The following is a 20,939-nucleotide window of genomic DNA, read 5'->3' as shown; positions in this document are numbered from 1 at the left end:
CCCGTCCCATCAATACACCACTGTCTCCTGCAGGCCTAATGAAGCGCACACAGCTGCTTCTTGTGTGCTCAGCAGTATCTGTGAGGAAACTGAAGCCTGTGACATTGACTTCTGCTTAGCTGTGTGTGTCTGTCAGGGTGAGATTGTGTAGCTTTGCGTTAGCAGATGGTAACACTGCGTTTACCTCGGGGCCTCCCATCACCTGAAATCACTTGGCGTGAAAAAAAATTAGACATTTGTGAAATTTGCAGGAAACTCTGCAAAAACCTGGAAAAATAATCGTTTTTCCTGAAGCTCGTCGTGAAAATGAACATTTAAAGAATCAGTTTGTTGAAATTTATGTTAAAATGGTCGAAAGTGTTTGGCCACATTCACACACTGTGAATACAGATGTTCTCAGTCCCACTGCAGGTGTAGAAGTCGGGCAGCGAGCCGTGCAGGCTGCCCTCACTGGATTTGAGCGTGGTACCGGACGCGCGATCAGCTGATTTATCGTGGAATGCGGGAACGTTAGAGCGAGGTAGCCGAGTGCGTAAAAGCTGATGACTCCAACCCTGCTCACATTAACATCAGCATGCTGGGAGCTTCATGGCTGAGCAGCTCCTCTCCATAAAGTGCACTCTGAGTGGTCCAATCAGAAGAGAGAAGACTCCTTAAAGGGGCGGGGTCTAAATGTTTGAGGCTTGTTTCTGGGTGCTCGGGTGCATTTCCTGCTAAAACTAAAATAAAACCAAATAAAAGCAGACCTGCTGTTTCCCCCAGACAGGAGCTCAAAGATTAGACAGAAAAGCGTTTCCAGGAATGCAGCCGGGCGGGAACGCTGCGACTGTTGGCAGCCCGCGAGAATATTCGAGTATTTCTCATAACTGGAGGTGAGCCGTGCTCAAGGCAAACGACACAAGCAGCGTCATACCGAAAGTGTGTGTGTGAGTGTGTATTCATATCTTTGTGGGGACCAAAAAGTGGAATTTTACTATACTTATGGGGACCAAAATCCAGGTCCCCATAGACTGAAAATGTGGTTTTAGTGTCAGGTTACAGTTGGGTTACGGTTAGGGCAAGTGGCTAGATGTCCCCACAAGATATGAATAGCCGACGTGTGTGTGTGTGTATTCGTTCATGTTGGGGCTTCCCCTTCCTGTGCTCAGAAAGCAGCAGATGCTCGTCCCAGCAGGAAAATGTGTGTACACACACACACACACACACACACACACACACACACACACACACACACACACACACACACACACACCCTGCAGTAGGAAGCATGAAGATGGAGATAAGACGCTCGGTTCTCTCGGCGAGTTTAACTCTCATGTGATGATGTCTCTCGTGCAGGAAACAAATGTGCCTTAAAGAACTTTAAGCGGCCCGCCCTGAGCCTGTGCAGGCAGCGCGGGCCGCCACGCTCCATCTGCAGACACTACACCCCTGCTACACCCAAACATTTAGGCTAATGATGCAGATTTTCTGAATGCACCAGCTGACCTCCGGCCTGATGAATCCACGGCTTGCAGCGCCGCTCGCTCGGTGAAAACTTTGATGATGATCTCAGCCTTACTCCATGTGGGAAGCCTGCAGGGTGATAGGCTGCTGACACTTTGGTGTCACTTCATTCTACAGTTCGTACAGGATTTTAGTTTTTCTACCACAGTGACGATACGGTGTGAGGGTTCATTTGGCTGAAATGTTTCTTCAGTTTAGTTTTTGTTGACTTTCAGAGTGTTTGTAAGATCCAGATGTGGATCCGTTTGGATGTTTCTCATCCCGACCTCGCAAATGTGCATCAGAGTGAAACTGGAGAGGCCGGGAGGCGTCGTCACCGAGTACCCTCGGAGAGCGGAGGGTATTTCCAGCCTTTCCAGCAGTCAGAGCGCAGATGGCTGTTTGCTGTTCTCAGTGCCGATGTTCTCGCAGTGAGGGCGGCGTTGAAGTGTTATCAGCTGCATTGTTGTGGTTTTATCTCTGGAACAAATTTACATTTTGCTCACTGAACCTGCAGCTTCCATTTAAAAAGGCTCATTCGATCCGATCTGAGCGTTAAAGCCAGAAAACAGCAGGTTTCATAGATTTGTGCAGACTGTTTGTTCCAGTCGTCCTCGTTGCTTCTTCCTGTTGATATCTGGGCAGTCGTAGACCTCGTGGCGTCTTCCAGCAGCTCCAGTTTGATATTGGAGCGTCTCCGCTGAAGGCCATTCAACACTGAGGCCATTGTCTTGCTACAAAATAACAACACAGCGCGAAGGTCGTGGATTTGTGCGAACGTTTGTTGGACTGGGCAAATCTTATCGGCCCAGTTTCCCTGCAGAGGTCAGGCTGAGTTCAGTCCGGTGTGGAGGAAGAGCTTCGTGTTGGAAGACGACTCGAAGAATCTGTCGGTGCCGTGTTTTTATCTGCGGGAGTGACTTTAACCACCGTGTATGACTGCAGACGTTGTACAGCGACGATGCGAGAAGTTTAAAATCTGCAATCATTCAAAAACAACCTGTTCGATAACGGGTCAGAGAGGCCACGCCCCCCACAGTACCCCGGGTGTTTTTTGTCCACATAAAGCCTTTGGTGTGGTCAGTTAGTAATCAGCACTTTAAAGCAGCTCCACTTAAAACGTGGCATGCTAGAGTGTCAGCCGGCCGTGACCTTTGACCTCTGTCTTCACTGCTTGAATCCTCACAGTGAGTTCAGAAGTCAGCGGCGTGTGAAAGCACGTACAGAGCAGCTGTGGGTGGAGGATGTGTGGGTGTGGTGCCAGTTGTGAAACTTCCTCCTGTGACCTCCTGAGTTCACGCGCCGCCGTGTTCGAGCTGCGGCGACACACGTGTGACGAAGAGCTCGTTTAAAACATTAAACAAAAGCTCAAACACGCTGCAGCTCTGTTTGTTCTGTTTCTATAAAGACAGCGTCAGACTGACGGCGCTGCACCGAGGCCCGGGAGTAGACCCTAGATTATTATGAAGTGTCACTCATGCAAAGCCACGTTGTCCAGTAGAATAGATGGTAGGTGAGGGATCGTTTTAGACTTCTGGTTTTGTTTGGCCCCAGTTTGTGAAAAGGACCTTTGAGTTTGAATCCATCGTCTGTTGTCTGAATTATGTAAGTGTGCGCTTCGATCGACTCGAGCGAAACAGTCTGGTCCCAGATGTCGTCGACCGCACCGAAGAGCCAAAAACTGGAGGCTGATCCTCGAGCTGTCCACTAGAAAATAAGTGTGTGTGTGTGTGTGTGTGTGTGTGTGTGTGGGCGATAACAATAACCAGCAGGCTCGTGGGAAATAAACTCTGCTGCAGGTGTGAGCCATCAGGCGACACTTCATCTGCTGCGTGTTTGTGTGAGCACGAGCAGAGTTCAGGTTTACTCTGCTTTATCCAGCACAGGAGAACACACACTCAAGTCTGTATTTATATCCTTGTGGGGACATCATTCCCTAGCCGCGTACCCTAACCATCAAATATGAACGCCTGACCCTAAACCCAACCATAACCTAATTGTAACTCTGTCACTAAAACCACATTGTCTGAAAAATACCTTCAAACTCGTGAGGACCAGGATGTTGGTCCCCACAAAGATATGTAAACACACACACGTGTTCACATCCAAACCCTGCAGAGACGAGCAGGACGCTCGGAGACTCCTGACTGTGATTATCGTGTCTCACTCTCTCTCTCTGTCTCTGTGTCTCTCTCAGATGAGCGTGAGGCGGTGCAGAAGAAGACCTTCACTAAGTGGGTGAACTCCCACCTGTCCAGAGTTTCCTGTCGGATCACCGACCTCTACATGGACCTGAGGGACGGACGCATGCTCATCAAGCTGCTGGAGGTCCTGTCGGGAGAGAGACTGGTGGGTTACGTCGCTGTCAGGGCTTTTATTTTGAAGGAGTAGCAGAAACTGGAGAAATGTTTACCGTTCAGAGTCACGGGGGTGCGGTGGGTCACTGGGACGAAATATTCCATCAGCAGCTTCATAAAAACAATCATACGTGACCTGAACTGATCATCAGGTGACTTTAATGTGACTAAATATTAGAAACACTCACCAAAGCGCCGAGAACGAGACGTTTTTAAGTTATCTCAAATATGTCTTTATGAGGGTTCGACGTCAGGACGGAGTCACGTCTGTTTCGTCCTTCCTCGCCTGCACTGATGGAATCGCATTGGACTTCTTTTTTTTTTTTTTTTAACCCACTTTGGGTCATACGGGTCTGAACAAATCGTGAAAATAAGCGAAAGACTTTCTGCTTTTCAGCCATTGTCCACCTTGTAAAATGTCTCTGATGTTTGTGAGCGTGCAGATGGAGGTAAACTCCTCGGCTCTGGCTGATGAAACCAAGCCGTTCATGGACAAAAGCTCTGTGCCGTCCTCGCTGCACAGCAGCAGCTGCCGGGCGTCTCCGCTCTCCCCCTCGTCTTATCTAAAACGTTTATTCCTTCTCTGTGGAGATGAAATGAGGCGTTTATGGCTCTGGCAATCATTAACCTTCCTCTGTCTGCTTCACTTCAAACCACATCGGCTTCCAGCGCTCTCGTTTCTTGGTCGAGCTTTTTTTAAACAGATGTGCGTCATCGGAGGCGCCGCGTACACGTCACACCAAATATATAAAAACAGCAGCGCGACTCTTTAAGACGTCAGCAGAGGATAGAGAGGAGGAGATGATGATGATGATGATCAGCAGCTTAGGATGATTCAAAGCTCATAATAATCCTTCTTTCTCTTATACTGAGCCTCAGTGCTGCCCCTCACTTCATCATCTGTCTGAACCACCAGTTTTAGCTCCTCCCCCTTTTAAGACAACCTGTTTCTTTTCCCACAGATGTCTGCTCAGAGCACGCTGAACTGAATTTATGTCGAATCATCCCAGAAATCCAGAAATCCGGGTGAACGTTAAACAGTCGAAGGTGTTTCTGATGCTCTCGACTTTCCACATTTTGAATTCTGAGAGGAGAGCGAGTCGGTCTGTCTTCCTTCCTGCTGTATTCTCCTCACGCTCGCACGACGTTAAATCACTCAGACTTTCCCAGTTTGACCCCCGGACTCTGACTTCCGACGCTACAAGCCAAATCCCCCCCCCTCTTCTTTTTCTTCTTCTGTCTGTCGAAGCTCTTCATCTCTGACCTCCTCTTTCGCTCTGCTGTCATCCGGCTTTGTCTCAACCTGTCAAACACACACGGAGAGGAAACGCAGCCAGGAATCCGACTTTCCTCCGTTTTCACCTTCTGTTCGGTGAGGAGGATGTTGGAAATGGAGAGATGGTGACGTGTGAAGCAGGCTGGGTGGAGGATGGGGGGGTAACGGTGGTAGATGGGGTATTTGTGCGGGGGGGGGGGTTGAGTTGTGAAAGGAGTCATTGAGTAACTTCAGGGTTTACATGCAGCCAAACGCCTCCAGAAGCAGCAGAAGAATCTGCGAGCGAGCGGCTGCAGAGGCCGTGCAGCAGCAGGCTGAGCTGTGCACGGCTTCAGTCTCTGTGCTTACAGTTAAAGTGAAGTCCAGCTTCAGCGTGGCCCACAGCAAAGACACGCGTGCACAGTTTCCTGATGCTAGCCTGCTCAGCGACAGCGTGTGTGGTTTTCTAAGCATCTGTTAGCTTATCATGGCTAAAGTAGCAAAGCTCCGTGTTTCTGACATGTGCGATAACATGGAAGTTTGAGCCACACGTGCAGTTTCAGCTGCGTGTGTGTGTGCACAGTAAACCTGAAATAATTCTTGTTTGTCTGCAACCCCTCACGGCCAGCGACATCTGGCTTTGCATCGCGTGCTGGGACGTCCAATCGGGCACAGCCCCACCCACCTGCTGGTCCCGGCAGTCAGATTACGAGGCTCAGAAAAGGCAGCGTTAAAGGGGGAGGAGCTAAAACGGCTTGTTTCAGTTAGCTGATAAACTGCATGAACCCGTGTCAGACACAGAAGGATTATTTTGAACTATAAATCGTGCTGAGCCGCTGTAGATGAGCACATGTGTAGACGAGCATGACGTGGGCTCAAGGGAAAGATGGATTTGGAGAAATCTGAAATCCTGTGGTCAGAGAAAAATGTCAGAAATGGTTTAAAATTGGTAGCATTTGTTTAAGAAATGACTCAGAGGGCTGAAACAGCAGCGCTTGAATGGAAGGAATTTGTTGGGACTATTTTCAGAGGCGGATTAATCCACACCGCGTGTTGTTTCCTGTAGTTGGATGATAATGAGGGAACATGTCAGAGTGCCACAGCAGGATCGCTGATGTTTTCTGGGCAGCATTTGGTAGTAAGATGCGTTTTTGTTGGACTTGTTCAGGCCTCCCGTTGCAGTATTGTGTTATAAAAAACATCCATCACTGTCCTCCTCACTCCAGGGTTACTCTGAGGGGGCCTTTCAGGCTTGGCTCAGGTCCTATTTGGGAAAAGGTTTCCGATCAGTCTCACCGCAGTCACTCACAACACAAACAGGCCGCCCCCGTTTCATGACACGGCGCGATGCTCCAGCCTGAAAGCCGCTCCAACCTTCTCCGCGTGGAAATTCCCGCTCCGGAGTGGGACCCGCTCCTGAGGGAGGTGAAATGGTTTGTTTTCATGGCTGAAGGTGCTGGTGAGCGTCAGCGTGAGGTGACCGCCGGCATCGTCCAAAAAAATCCCTCTGGTCCGAGTCCAGGTCCTGAATCACGGAGCGACTTTGAGCCGTTTGTGTCAGTGTGGGAAAAAGAAACGTCTGCGGTGTTATTGTTGGCCTGTGTGTGTGTGTGTGAGTTAGTGTGTGTGTGTGCGCTGCAGGATGTAACGTGGCTGCTCTGACATTTATTTTATCGTCGACTTCTATTTGTCCTGTGTTTAGTTTATATTTCGGGATTTCATCCAAATTTAAACATCGCCTTCCTGAATTTGTCAGAGCCGTCCGAGAGGCTCGCTTTCAGCAACGTCCATGAAACACAGGCAGGTGTGCACAGCCTCACCTGTGTCAGCTGGAGACTCTCCGTGATGTCACAGCATCCTGACCCCTGAGAGCAGCGAACTCCTGTTTCTGACTCGATGTCACATTCAGCTTGGGTGGAGTCGCGTCCGTTTGTTGTGCGACAGCTGAGCTGTCAAACATCTGGCTGATGATTCGGGGCTGAAGCTCGACAGTAAACTGGGTTATCGCAGTGTTAAATCGTCCTGTAAATCCTTCGGTCATAATCACAGCCGAGTCCTCCTCATTCGGCGTCTTCTGCTCCGCCTGCTGGGAAACCGAGGCTCACGGGCGTTCCACGACCGCGGGCACGCTGGGCTCCGTTTCCTCTCCGGGACAGGAATCACCTCACCTGCACAGTTTCATGGGTGAACTGCCCAGAAACAGAGAAAGGAAAGAGCCCAGGATGATCCATATCAATTCTTTAATTAGAGCATCAAATCCATAAAACCTCAAATTTGCAGTCAGATATGATTTAAAAAGCACAAAATCATCACGATCATAAAGCTTCAAGCCTCAGATTTAGTTTGAAAATGAATCGAAATCATCAACAAAGATTCTCTGATCAGCAGCTCGAGCCCACAGTCTCAAGTCAAACGGCAAAGTGACTAAAGTGCTCCAACGCCAGTTTCTCAGGTCCCACTTGCAGCGCCCCCTGGTGGGTGGACCCCGCCATCTCTTTTTAAAAGCTGCTCATCAACCAAAACTAAAGCAAATATAGAAACTTATACGGCAGAAATGCCCAAAGTGCTCCAGAGTACAGCGTGTGTAATGTCCTCAGATCTCCTGTCTGTCGCTTGGCGATCGTGGACGTTTCAAGCCATGATCTGTAAATCTGTGACGTTTCCAATTGGAGGGATATAAACTCAGGACACCAGCGCAGCTGCAGCGTGAAGCAATAAATAGATGATAAAACAGAAAGTGCCCGTTTGAAAGCGTTCAGCTGTGTCTGCAGCTGTTCACACACGGCGGCCTGACGCGGTTCACGGTTTCTGGTTTCTGCGGGTTCTTTAAAAAAAAACCTCACTCCTGTTTTTGTTGTCGTTTCAGCCGAAACCCACGAAGGGTCGTATGAGGATCCACTGCCTGGAAAACGTGGACAAGGCTCTGCAGTTCCTGAAGGAGCAGAGGGTTCACCTGGAGAACATGGGCTCCCACGACATCGTCGACGGAAACCATCGCCTCACTTTAGGCCTGATCTGGACCATCATCCTCCGCTTCCAGGTAACAGGCAGCTGAGCAAGTTTGCATCCCAACACCAGACTGGCTCATCACCTGCTAGTGTGGTGTGTCTCTTTTTTGGGCGCCATTTTGCATCCCAAAACACGTCATTACAGTCATCCCTAACACTAAAGATATCCACTGTGACCGAAGTAGAGAAGCTGGTGTTTTCCATGGGGGACAAACGACACCGTTTACGTCCGTCTGTGATTTTGTGTCCTCAAAACTTTTCAGTTTTCAATTGTGAGACAGAAAAAGTCTTATGTGCCATTTTGCATCCCTAAAATAATGAAGCACTTCCTCTGTTGAACCTTTCACATCGATGCTGTTTTGCATCCCGTAGGATTTCATCCAAAGACTATTTTGCATCCCATAATACACAGAGTATATTCTCACTCGCACACACGTCGAACCAGTTATTGACACGAGATGCAAAATGGCAAATCTGACACCTTTAATATTACGGTTTATTTCACCTAGAAGTGAAAGCACTGCTACACTGGAAACTAATCCCTTAATATGATTATGAAGTAGTGAGTTTAAAAATCGGCATATTTTGCTGCAAACTGACGAGTTGAAGTGAAGTTGGTGGTAAAATGTTCACTTCATCCGTCACAAACCAGGCGGCTGTTTGTTAGCTTCAGACTCGTTAAACACAATCAGGTGAAATCCGAAGCCCCGGCTCTTCCTGTGACGTGGTTTACTGTATGCTGACGGTCGATGTCACTGGGGCAGTGAACAGTTGGGTGAAAAGGATTTAGCTTTTATAAGCTGTGAGGATTAAAAAATGACGGTTTAAAATCCTGCGGTGGAGGAGCGAGTGCAGACCGATAGCAGGACCACAGTTGGTTTCATATACGCATCAGCTGTGCTCGAATCATTCGAGCTGTCGGACTCAAACTGATGGACGTCCATCAATGAAGGTGAGATGGTTACGTCTGTGGGCTCGTGTGTCTTTGTAAGGACACACTGAGGTTTTCAGGAAATTGGAGGACGTTTTGGAAAATGAGGACGTTTCTAGTTTGCAGAGATGTTGTTCAGCACATTTTGCGTACTTTGTCTCATCTTTAAAAAGCTGTGAGAGTCCTCGGAGTCGGTTTAACCCTAAAGCTGACTGCTTCTTTAAACTGTGCGCCTCAGATCCAGGACATCAGCGTGGAGACGGAGGACAACAAGGAGAAGAAGTCGGCCAAAGACGCTCTGCTGCTCTGGTGTCAGATGAAGACGGCAGGGTGAGTCCTTCGGTTCCTCTGCTGAAAGTTTCTTATACGACTCTGCGCGGACTGTGATTGGCTGTGGGTCCAGGGAGGCGGGTCGAGGGGGGGCTGTCGCAGCTCACTTTCAGCACGTTGATGTCATTACTCTGACATGGTTAGATGGATTTATGGTGATTTCTTCTTTGCAGATATCCTAATGTCAACATCCATAACTTCACCACCAGCTGGAGGGACGGGATGGCCTTCAACGCCCTCATCCACAAACACAGGTAGGGCTCAGCCTGCTGCAGGTGCTGCGCAGGGTCGAGAGAAACCCGGCACACGCTTCTCCGAGTGGAGAAATCTGGCTTCTGCTTAATCGCATTTTTAAAAAACAGATTAAAATGATTTTTAGAGGAACTCTCTACGAAGACGAACACTCCAACACCACAGCAGGAGCTCGTGGGAGCTTTTACCGCGGCGTCCTTCGGAGCTCATTAAGATTTAAAACCTTCCTTTCTTTAGTTTATTAGGTGTGATGTACGCAGGCTTCTACAAAACTTTCACTTGTGGACAAACTTGTTTTTCTTTAAACATCTAATCCTGATGGAGGGAAGGCGGAAACATAAAGACTAAAGTTCCGTTAGTCACAAAAAGAGATGAGATGAAAACATCCTGATGAAAAAGGAAGGCAGCGTCTCGTTAGCAGTACCGAGGTCCGGTCAGACGCAGCGTCCTGTTCTGACTGCTTCAGACAACCCATCACCAACTTCTGAGTGCCTCCCTCTCCTCCAGGCTGATGTTGGATGCTGGGACCTTTGCATTGCTGAGACAGGCTGAAACTTTTCATCTGCACAGCATCTTACAATGTTGTGTTTGCAGCCATTCCCCACTTCTGTGAATGGTACTCATAAATCATGACTATTTGCATATCAATGATCATAAACTGACCTCACAGCCCATTCTGTCCTTAGTTCCTCAGGTTCACGCGTTGCTTCTCGCCTGCAGTTTATCAACACCAAGATGGCAACAGCAAAAAACCTGAGCTTCCTAATTCATCCAGACAACTCGAGCTAATGCGCTGAACTCTGACAGGGATCATTTTAGCCTGCGTGCCATCAGCGTGTGACGATGTCTGCGAGTAGAGCTGGAATCACGTCACCTTTTGACCTTTCTCCTTCTGTTTCCGGTCTGCAGACCCGACCTGATCGACTTCGATAAGCTGAAGAAATCAAACGCTCACTACAATCTGCAGAATGCCTTCAACCTGGCCGAGCAGCACCTGGGCCTCACCAAGCTGCTGGACCCCGAGGGTAAGCCACGGCGCGCGCGCGCACACACACACACACACACACACACACACACACACACACACGACATGTTAAATCTGTGCTCTTCATGCTCGTGTGCAGACATCAGTGTGGACCACCCTGATGAGAAGTCCATCATCACCTACGTGGTCACCTACTACCACTACTTCTCCAAGATGAAGGCGCTGAAGGTGGAGGGCAAGAGAATTGGGAAGGTGACGACGACTTTAAAGAACAAAGAAACAAAACGTCTCGTTAAACACTTTCTTTCCTGAAATATACCAGACGTTAAGCTCACGTTGGTTTTTTCCCTTCAGGTTCTGGACAACGCCATCGAGACGGAGAAGATGATCGAGAAGTACGAGTCTCTGGCGTCTGACCTGCTGGAGTGGATCGAACAGACCATCATCATCCTCAACAACAGGAAGTTCGCCAACTCTCTGGTGGGAGTCCAGCAGCAGCTGCAGGCCTTCAACACCTACCGCACCGTGGAGAAGCCCCCAAAGTCAGTATCTGCTTTTAATGCGAGACATCGCCATGGAAACAGACGAGAAGCGTTTTTAATTAATTTAGACAGGAAGTGGTAACAACGACAAGCGGCGCGCTTAATGTGCCGGATGGTTGTGCTGTGATCACACAGCAGCGAACTCTTTGTAGAGGAATCTCCACCTGCACATCCAGGCAGGTGGAGATTAAGATGAATAGACACTCAAAGGTGGAGCGAGACAGAATTACAGAGATGAGGAGAGACTAAAGACAGGCCTGGAGATGATGGAGAGATTGGGCGGAGCCATCAGTGCAGCGCAGACAGTTAGACGTGCTTCAGGTGTGTGTGTGTAACCACGACACACAAACAGGAAGCAGTGCACAGCTGCTTTAAAGGAGATGAAACAATATGAAACAAACCTGACGTTTAATAGTTTTCCTGGAACGAGTCGCACATCTGAGAGCAAAGCAAAAAGACTCGCCGTTCCTCCCGTTGCACTGAGCCGACAGCAGCGGCGGAGACTCTCCTCTGCAGGGTTCAGACGGCTGAGTTTGTGCTGCTGTGTTTCAGGTTCACAGAGAAGGGAAACCTGGAGGTCCTTCTGTTCACCATCCAGAGCAAGATGAGGGCGAACAACCAGAAGGTCTACACCCCCCGAGAGGGCAAACTCATCTCCGACATCAACAAGGTACCCGGCCGCCCCGCCTCCAGCTCTGTGTCAGAGCTCAAGAATGGAGCCTTTAAACGTTTATTTTACATTAATCTGCCCTGAGAGGCGAAGCGAGCTGATTGGACGGTTTAGAGTCACGCCTGGATGTGTCGACCTGGCTTTGAGTCCAAACCTGTAAAGGTTCAGAACTGCTCGGATCCAGATGTTCAGACAGATGTAAAGACCTGCTCCTGTGTGCGTTTGTTTTAGGCGTGGGAGCGTCTGGAGAAGGCGGAGCACGAACGGGAGCTGGCTCTGAGGACGGAGCTGATTCGTCAGGAGAAACTGGAGCAACTCGCCCGACGCTTCGACCGCAAAGCTGCCATGAGGGAGACGTGGCTGAGCGAGAACCAGAGGCTGGTCTCACAGGTACGCTCGGCTCCGCCCGGGTCACCTGTGATCGAAACCTTTTATAGGAATCATTTTAATTGATCTTTATGTCCTCTCATCACCTCCATGTTTCCTTTCCTCTTTTCCTTCCCTTTCCGTGTATCCTTTCTTATCTTCATCTTCTTCTTGTTTCCTATATCCTTATTATTTTCTTTCCTCTCTCCTCTTTGTCCCCATTCCCTTCCTCATCTCCTTTTTTCTTTCCCACTCCCTTCCTCTCCTTTATCCTTATTCCCTCCCCTGTCCCCTCCTCATGTTGTTTCCTCTGTGTCTTCCTCGTTTCCTCTCTCCTCTCCTCGTTTCCTTTCCTTTGTCGTCCCTCAGGATAACTTTGGATTCGACCTTCAGGCCGTGGAAGCTGCTACTAAGAAACACGAAGCCATAGAAACGGACATCGCTGCGTACGAGGAGCGAGTTCAGGTGAGTCCGTCACCTGCTCGTCTCGTCTGACGTCCCGTATTGATTGGTTTAGGCGGAGGTCACAGGTGACGGAGTGAAAGCTTAGAAAGTCATTCTCCTCCTTCTCATCTCCTCCTTATCACCGGTGTAGGCGGTGGTTGCCGTGGCAAAGGAGCTGGAGGCGGAGAGTTACCATGACATCAAACGCATCACAGCTAGGAAGGACAACGTGATCCGGCTGTGGGAGTATCTGCTGGAGCTGCTGAAGGCCCGCAGGCAGCGGCTGGAGATGAACCTGGGCCTGCAGAGAGTCTTCCAGGAGATGCTCTACATCATGGACTGGATGGACGAGATGAAGGTATGGAGGGACGGCCGCCATCTTTTATCAGTGGCTTTGTCTTCCTGATTGGTCGTTCTTATTTCTTTACTCGTCCTCTGAGGACACGTGTTTGTGCTCTGCTGCTGGTTTAACCTCCGCCCCTGTGCTCTCCACCTCCAGATGCTGCTGCTGTCTCAGGATTACGGGAAGCACCTGCTGGGCGTGGAGGACCTGCTGCAGAAGCACGCCCTGGTGGAGGCGGACATCAGCATCCAGGCCGACCGAGTCCGAAACGTCAACCGCAACGCTCAGAAGTTTGCCAGCGACACAGAGGGTGCGACACGCAGACTTTACCCGCTTAGCTCCAGCTGTTTGTTCTCCAGTAACACCTCCATCTCACCTCCTGCTCCTCAGATTATAAGCCGTGTGACCCTCAGATCATCAAGGACCGAGTCGCTCACCTCGAGTTCTGCTACCAGGAGCTGAACCAGCTGGCGGCTGAGCGGCGAGCGCGCCTCGAGGAGTCCCGCCGCCTGTGGAAGTTCTTCTGGGAAATGGCTGAAGAGGTGATGAGTTGTTGTTGTTATTTTATTTGTAGTAAATCGGTGGTTTGAGCTCCTGCTCTGAGGAGGTGTGACTGAAGCGTGGGTGTGTGTGGGGTCTGTAGGAGGGGTGGATCAGGGAGAAGGAGCAGATCCTCTCCTCCGAGGATTATGGGAAGGACCTCACGGGCTCGCTGCGACTGCTGAGCCAGCACAAAGCCTTTGAAGACGAGATGACCGGCCGCGCCGCCCACCTGCAGCAGACCATCAAACAGGGCGAGGAGCTGGTGGCCGACAACCACTTTGGAGCCGACAAGATAAAAGAGCGAATCAAGGACATCCAGGTACAACGCACCTGTGCCACGGTCACACACGACACGATTGAATCCCCGCCTGTTCCTAACGCCTTCCCTCCAACCTCCCGCAGGAACAGTGGGCGGCTCTGGAGCATCTCTCCGCTGTCCGTAAGGCCCGCCTGCAGGAGGCCTGCAACCAGCACCAGTTCCAGGTGAAAACATTCTCCCAGTGTCAGAAACCAGCGACTGAACTCGCCTGGCACAGGAAGGTAAATGTGCTGTTTGTTTTTCCGTCTGCAGGCTGATGCGGACGACATCGACACGTGGATGCTGGACGTGCTGCGGATCGTCTCCAGCGTCGACGTCGGCCACGACGAGTTCTCCACTCAGGCTCTGGTGAAGAAGCACAAGGACGTGGCCGAGGAGATCGGCAGCTACCGGCCCGTCATCGACGCTCTGCACGAGCAGTCGCGGACGCTGCCGCCCGAGAAGGCCAACTCCGAAGAGGTGACGGACGCAGCAAAGCTTCGAACCAGGTAAAGCTTCAAAATCCCAGAACGCACCTCTCTGACGGTTTGTGTGCTCGCAGGTTCAGAGCCGGCTGGCGGGCATCGAGGAGCGCTACAAGGAGGTGGCCGAGCTGACGCGGCTCCGGAAACAGGCGCTGCAGGACGCTCTGGCGCTCTACAAGATGATGAGCGAAGCCGACGCCTGCGAGGTGTGGATCGACGAGAAGGAGCAGTGGCTCAACAGCATGGACATCCCCGAGAAACTGGAGGACCTGGAGGTCGTCCAGCACCGGTAAGAACCGGCCCGCCATTGGTTCGTCGAAGAATAACGGAAAATATCAGATTTCCATGCAAACGCACGCCGTGCCCACCCTGTCCGGGTTACGCCCACAGTCAGCGCGCTCGTTTAACGGCTCAGTTACGGGGTGTTTTACGGCTCCATCAAATATTCTGCCCTCTCCTCCCAGCAGGGCCAGAAATAATGTTCCAGCAGTGGAAGCTGTGGGAACAGACCAGTAAACTGTTATTTACACCAGACACAGGTTCTTCAGAGTGTGTGTGTGTGTGTGTGTGTGTGTGTGTGTGGTTACATGGTTCGTTCACAGCAGCCTTCTTCTCAGGTTTTCAGCTGCTTGTCTCTGTTTTCTTCGACCACAAAACGTCACATGGATCCGATCCCAGATGCTGGTTAAGTGTGTGTGTGTGTGTGTTTGTTTAACTGCACTTGTGAGGACCAGGCTCAGACTCCAGCAGGTTCCCTGCATCATTAAACTCACTGAGAGTTTTGGGGAGGTTCGTTTGGTCTTCGGGGTCGGGCACGAGGTGGCACACACCCTGGACTGGTCACCATTAGTCAGCAGGTTGAATTACAGCGACAGACACACCTGTGTTATAAAAGCAGTCAAACCCATCGCACGCCCCCATGAAAAAAACTTTTTGAATGAACTGGAGTCTGATTAAAACTGGAGTTTTACGAGCTCAGGTTTAATTTGATCTCTGCAGCAGGAATCAAAACACGGAGCTGTAAATGAGAACAGGTCCACAGGTCAGAAACTCTTTTCTTTGGCATTAACTGTCGTTGTTTGACTGTTTCTAAGCTTTTCATGGCCAGATTCAGCCGCTCAAACCTTTGGTGTAAAATCCGACTTTGATACGTTGTTGGGAGAGTTAAAGCAGCCCGCCTGCTCACACCTGTGACCTCTCATCCTGGTTCTCCTGATCGGCCGTTAGGACAAAGAAAACTGTCCTGCAGCTGTTTGTTGTTTGCAATATGGATTCACAGGGTTTCCATCTTTTTGAAATATTCATGCTGATGATCCTCGTGACGTCCGACTAACCGTCTCTGTTCAGGTTCGAGAGTTTGGAGCCGGAGATGAACAGCCAGGCGTCCCGGGTTGCCGTGGTAAACCAGGTTGCCAGGCAGCTGATCCACAGTGGACATCCCAGCGAGAAGGAGATCAAAGCCCAGCAGGACAAACTCAACACCAGGTAATCAAACTGGGATTATCAGGAATCTGATGACAGCACGGCGATTAGACTCGTGAAGGAAGCGAGATTAAAAACGACAAAGAAACCGATCTGAGACTGAAGGAGACGGCGGAGAGGAACGCGAGCACGTCGGTCAGCTGAGAAACTTTTAGTCACAGTGAAAACTTTATTTAGCAGCTGATCAGAGACGAGTCAGGAAGTGAAGCTGGACTGAGGTTAAAAAATGTATTTTTACCTGTTTTAAATGACAAATAATCAGAGCTTTGATTGAACCAGAGCGGTGCGTGTATCCAGCAGGTCTGCATCTGGATACGTTTGTGATGTTTGGCTGAAAACATGAAAGCATTTCTCTAAACTTTTCTCATTTCACTTTGATATGAAATATTTATAAAGCAACACCAGCTTTGCTCCGTCTCAGTGGAAAAACTTCCAGACACTCCTGGATCCTGGTCGGCTTCAAACCTGTTTCTTCCTGATAAACTGAGCTAAGCTAACAGAAAAACTGAACACAACCCCGCGGTTATTAAAGTCTGTTCATGTCAATAAAGACACTTTAAAGATATACTGGTAATTATTTTAGGTTATTTAATAGGAAAGAATGTTTTACTCATAAATATTCATTGATTAGGTGTAATTATGTCTCTCAGCATTAAAAATACATGTTGCTCCGCCATATTGAATACAGAGACGGAGACGTCTAATCAGTTTATGTGTGTGGTTACAGACCGGCTACTTATGCAGTACCGCCGATATGGACACAATTAATCATGTGACCCTGCCCTCATAGAGGGCTGGCTAAACATCAGCTGGTTATAAGCTAGCATCTGTGAGCTAATGTTAGCCTCGAGTGTCCTAAAAATGACACTTTTCCTCTGATAAATAGTTTGGCTACATTCTCACATCGTATGAACACTTAATCAGTTAAAGTCTAGGAGTCCAACAATGTTAGCTTCACTTCAGAGAAAGGTTTACCAATGCTGGCTAACAGCAGCTAACAGAAGCTAACAGCAACAAAAACAGCAGCGCTAACTGACAAGAAGGTTCAGCAGCTCACCTCAGTATCCCTGTCATCAGTCTGAAATAAGCTTCCCTGACTTATTTCAGACTCCTTTGAAGCTTTTACAGCGTCCTCCAGAGGGAACAGATTTATTTGGATAGAGTGCTAACTGGAGTCATACTTATATGTGAGATTAATGAAGTCTGAGTAACTGAAGCAGATTTTTAAAACTACACTAAAGATCAGTGCTGGTTGGATCTAAAGCTGGAAGCAACAGAATATCTCGTAATTTTTGTTTTACATTTGTAATCGTAGAATAAAGAAAGCTTTAATGTTGGTTTATATTCAACATTAAACGTAAAACAAATGTTGGCACTAAACCAGAGTTAAGCTGTTATTAAAACTGAGAATGTAAATAAAATGAGTTTCAATTTTACTTTGATGTCATTTATAATAAGTGAGCTGCAGGGTTGATCGGATCAACCGGCATCAAACCGTTCCTGAGCAGGTAAATCGAATCAGAGTTGACGGTGTTTCTGTGTCCAGGTGGAGTCAGTTCAGAGATCTGGTGGATCAGAAGAAGGAAAGCCTGAACTCGGCTCTGGGAGTCCAGAACTACCACCTGGAGTGCAACGAGACCAAGTCCTGGATCAAAGAGAAGACCAAGGTACCAACAGAGCCAAATTACCAAAACCGGCGAACGACGAGAGGCGTGATTTTTACACGAACCACTCTGTGGTGCCTGATCGATCTTTTTGCCCCCCGTCTGTGTGCAGGTGATCGAGTCGACCCAGGAGCTGGGGAACGACCTGGCCGGCGTCATGGCTCTGCAGAGGAAGCTGACTGGGATGGAGCGCGACCTCGTGGCCATACAGGACAAGCTGAGCGACCTGGGAAAGGAGGCGGAGCGTTTGGGCTCCGAACACCCGGAACAGTCCGAGGCCATCAAAGGGCGTCTGGCTGAGATCACCGGCGTCTGGGACGAGATGAAAGTAGGCTTTTCTCCCCGTGTCTGTATACAACTACCAAACGGAGAATTTGGTGCCGCTAATCATCTCCTGGCTGTTTTCAGGACACCCTGAAGAACCGGGAGGAGTCTCTGGGCGAAGCCAGCAAGCTGCAGCAGTTCCTGCGCGACCTTGACGACTTCCAGTCGTGGCTGTCGCGGACGCAGACGGTCATCGCCTCTGAGGACATGCCCAACACGCTGGCCGAGGCCGAGAAGCTGCTGGCCCAGCACGAGGGCATCAAGAACGAGATACGCAACTATGAGGAGGACTACCAGAAGATGAGGGACATGGGTGAGATGGTGACGCAGGGCCAGACCGACGCGCAGTACATGTTCCTGCGACAGCGGCTGCAGGCGCTGGACACCGGCTGGAACGAGCTGCACAAGATGTGGGAGAACCGGCAGAACCTGCTGTCCCAGTCTCACGCTTACCAGCTGTTCCTCCGGGACACCAAGCAGGCCGAGGCCTTCCTCAACAACCAGGTGAGCTCGCCGTTCCATCTCACCTGTGCTCCGCGGTGTAGAATCTGAAACCTCAGTTACCATGGATACCAGACTACAGGAAATGGTTCAGAGGGTCATGTGATGTGAGCACAGAGTGAACCGCCGTCGCATTAATGATGCTCACAGTCTCCGATCTGCGACAACCGTCACATGATTTTGGCCCAGATCTCTCCCTCTGTACTCCCTCCCAGCACGGACCCCAAGTGCATGCTGGGACAGAATCCAGCTTCTTTCTTTCTTTGCATAACTTTTACCCAAATAAAAACCTTTAGCTGGAAACGGTGAGTCAGAGGTATCAAATAAAGACGCCTCAGTCTCTGAGCTTCACACAGTCAGAGAGCTCAAACGTCCCGCAGAGGATGTCAAAGGTCAAGTAGCTGCTCAGCTGAGAGACCCGTCACTCTCGTCTCTCAGCGTGAACATGGCGCTCGCTGTGCGATCAGAGGCCTCGGCCTGCGTCACAGTCCAGGATTCAAAGAATCATCAGCTGTGATTTCGAACACTTCAGATTAGAAACGTTTCTGGTCGTGCGGCTGTTTTCTCAGGTCACACGCTGCCACCTGCTGGTGAAAAGCCTCCATTACAGCCACGTGTTTACCCTCAGCGTGTGATCTACAGCAACTCATTTCTGTCCGCTTCAGCTCACTCACACGTTTTCAAGCGAACATGTTACGTTTCTTTTACTAGTTACACAGAACATTAATTAATAAAAACTCCAGAACAAATGGTAATGTCTCTGTGTTTGGTCTTCTCCTCCTCTGGCAAAATGGTGGAAATCCTGATGATGATGATGAAGGCTGTGCTTAGCCAGGCTGCTCATTAGTTAGCGGAGATGGGAGGATTACATCAGACGAATTAAAGTTTAAGCTGGAGCCTGGTGGCTGTGGCGGAGATCATCTCAGTGTAACAACCTCAGCCTGCTTCCTTCACTTTAACGTAGAAGTTCGATGGTTTTGAGATTGTTCTTACATTTCATTCTGAAACAACCCCTTTAAGATGACTTTGTTTTGATTGGCTGCCCCTCGAGCAGACTTGAAAAAGCCCCACCCCTCTCTATGACATCATCCAGATGCTAGTTTTTAACGACTCCTCTGCGTTCCTCCACCAGGAGTACGTCCTGGCTCATACAGAGATGCCCACCACCCTGGAGGGCGCCGAGGCTGCTATCAAGAAGCAGGAGGACTTCATGACCACCATGGACGCCAACGAGGAGAAGATCGGCGCCGTGGTCGACACCGGCCGCCGCCTGGTCGCTGACGACAACATCAACGCCGAGCGCATCCAGGAGAAGGTGGACTCCATCGACCAGAGGTGACCAAGAGTCTGTCAGTGTGTGAGAAATCGATCCGGGAAGGGAGGGAGGATCATTTGATGATTTCCTGTTTACGATACATGTGACGATGTTAAAGGGAAACGTGAGCTTTACAAACTTTAACCTTCTTGCAGAAAAACGAAACAAAATAACTTTTGTTCTGCAGACACAAGAAGAACCGAGCGGCTGCCAGCGACCTGCTGATGAGGCTGAAGGACAACAGAGACCTGCAGAAGTTCCTGCAGGACTGCCAGGAGGTAAAGCGCCGCCATTCAAAACACACGAAACATCCAGAGTGCGGAGGGCTTAGCCTCTGCTTCAGCTGCTGCTGGTGTCTGAGCTCGTTTGCCGGCTGTGTGTCCTCAGCTGTCCCTGTGGATCAACGAGAAGATGCTGACGGCTCAGGACATGTCGTACGACGAGGCCAGGAACCTCCACAGCAAGTGGCTGAAGCACCAGGCCTTCATGGCTGAACTGCAGTCCAACAAGGAGTGGCTGGACAAGATCAACAAGGTGAGCAGGGAGGAGGCGGAGTCAGACCGAGGAGGGAATCGGTGGACTGAAGTACGCAGCACAGATGAGCCCAGCAGCTGTTAGAGTACGAGAGCAGCCTGTCGGTGCTGGGTGACATCACTGAGAGCAAAAGCATCATTTTCAGTTGGCAGCATAAACGTCACACATCCTCGTATATCAGCACAAATATGTAAAAGAGTCTCTGTGACGTCGCCTGTTTTAAAGCTGCCGTGTTTCTAAGCTGTCATCCCTGAACTCAGGAGCGTTGTCCAGTCCAGACCAACCGCTCGGCTCAAGGTGTAGACGCGACGTTGTTTTCTGCTCTGACGATTGGTTGAAACCTCCTGTGCCGCAGGACGGGCAGACGCTGATGGCAGAGAAACCAGACACGGAGGCCATGGTGAAGGAGAAGCTGGCGTCCCTGCAGACGATGTGGGACGAGCTGGAGTCGACCACGCAGACCAAAGCCAAGTGTCTGTTCGACGCCAACAAGGCCGAGCTGTTCACGCAGAGCTGCGCTGACCTCGACAAGTGGCTGGGCGGGCTGGAGGCGCAGCTGCAGTCGGACGACTACGGCAAAGACCTCACCTCGGTCAACATCCTGCTCAAGAAGCAGCAGGTGAGGACGAGGTTTCCTTTCAGTGTGAACTATAAACTGTACATCTGCACGATGTTGGCTAAAAACACTTTGTTATTGACTCTATCAGCTGTCTGAGGGTCTCCCTGTAAACTGGTATTTGCAGTGATGCATGGAGGAGGAGAAACCTGGACCTTTGATTTCAACAGCAGGGCGGGTTGGGCCCCAGCCCCCCCCTTCTTTAGGCA

At 50.0% G+C, this 20,939-nt stretch overlaps 1 protein-coding gene across 3 annotated transcripts in view; it reads left to right on the top strand.

Annotated features, from left to right (window-relative positions):
• LOC102216160 (spectrin beta chain, non-erythrocytic 1) overlaps window positions 1-20,939 on the top strand; it is a 99,157-nt gene that overhangs the window by 57,133 nt on the left and 21,085 nt on the right. For all 3 annotated transcript variants that reach the window (XM_013913456.1, XM_013913455.1, XM_013913457.1), the window contains 25 exons: window positions 3,683-3,834; window positions 7,964-8,137; window positions 9,275-9,366; window positions 9,540-9,620; window positions 10,528-10,643; window positions 10,743-10,855; window positions 10,958-11,145; window positions 11,698-11,815; window positions 12,047-12,205; window positions 12,551-12,646; window positions 12,777-12,983; window positions 13,125-13,278; window positions 13,359-13,510; window positions 13,612-13,830; window positions 13,914-13,994; window positions 14,083-14,289; window positions 14,372-14,583; window positions 15,642-15,779; window positions 17,323-17,443; window positions 17,553-17,768; window positions 17,849-18,268; window positions 19,398-19,600; window positions 19,768-19,858; window positions 19,968-20,114; window positions 20,470-20,733. In XM_013913456.1, coding sequence (XP_013768910.1) covers window positions 3,683-3,834; window positions 7,964-8,137; window positions 9,275-9,366; window positions 9,540-9,620; window positions 10,528-10,643; window positions 10,743-10,855; window positions 10,958-11,145; window positions 11,698-11,815; window positions 12,047-12,205; window positions 12,551-12,646; window positions 12,777-12,983; window positions 13,125-13,278; window positions 13,359-13,510; window positions 13,612-13,830; window positions 13,914-13,994; window positions 14,083-14,289; window positions 14,372-14,583; window positions 15,642-15,779; window positions 17,323-17,443; window positions 17,553-17,768; window positions 17,849-18,268; window positions 19,398-19,600; window positions 19,768-19,858; window positions 19,968-20,114; window positions 20,470-20,733 — 4,121 coding nt within the window. The remainder of the gene's footprint in view (window positions 1-3,682; window positions 3,835-7,963; window positions 8,138-9,274; window positions 9,367-9,539; window positions 9,621-10,527; window positions 10,644-10,742; window positions 10,856-10,957; window positions 11,146-11,697; window positions 11,816-12,046; window positions 12,206-12,550; window positions 12,647-12,776; window positions 12,984-13,124; window positions 13,279-13,358; window positions 13,511-13,611; window positions 13,831-13,913; window positions 13,995-14,082; window positions 14,290-14,371; window positions 14,584-15,641; window positions 15,780-17,322; window positions 17,444-17,552; window positions 17,769-17,848; window positions 18,269-19,397; window positions 19,601-19,767; window positions 19,859-19,967; window positions 20,115-20,469; window positions 20,734-20,939) is intronic.

Source organism: Pundamilia nyererei, unplaced genomic scaffold (assembly GCF_000239375.1).
Source record: "Pundamilia nyererei isolate P.nyererei 1_Seehausen unplaced genomic scaffold, PunNye1.0 scaffold00133, whole genome shotgun sequence".
Classification (NCBI taxonomy): domain Eukaryota; kingdom Metazoa; phylum Chordata; class Actinopteri; order Cichliformes; family Cichlidae; genus Pundamilia; species Pundamilia nyererei.
This window is presented reverse-complemented; position numbering and strand designations above follow the sequence as displayed.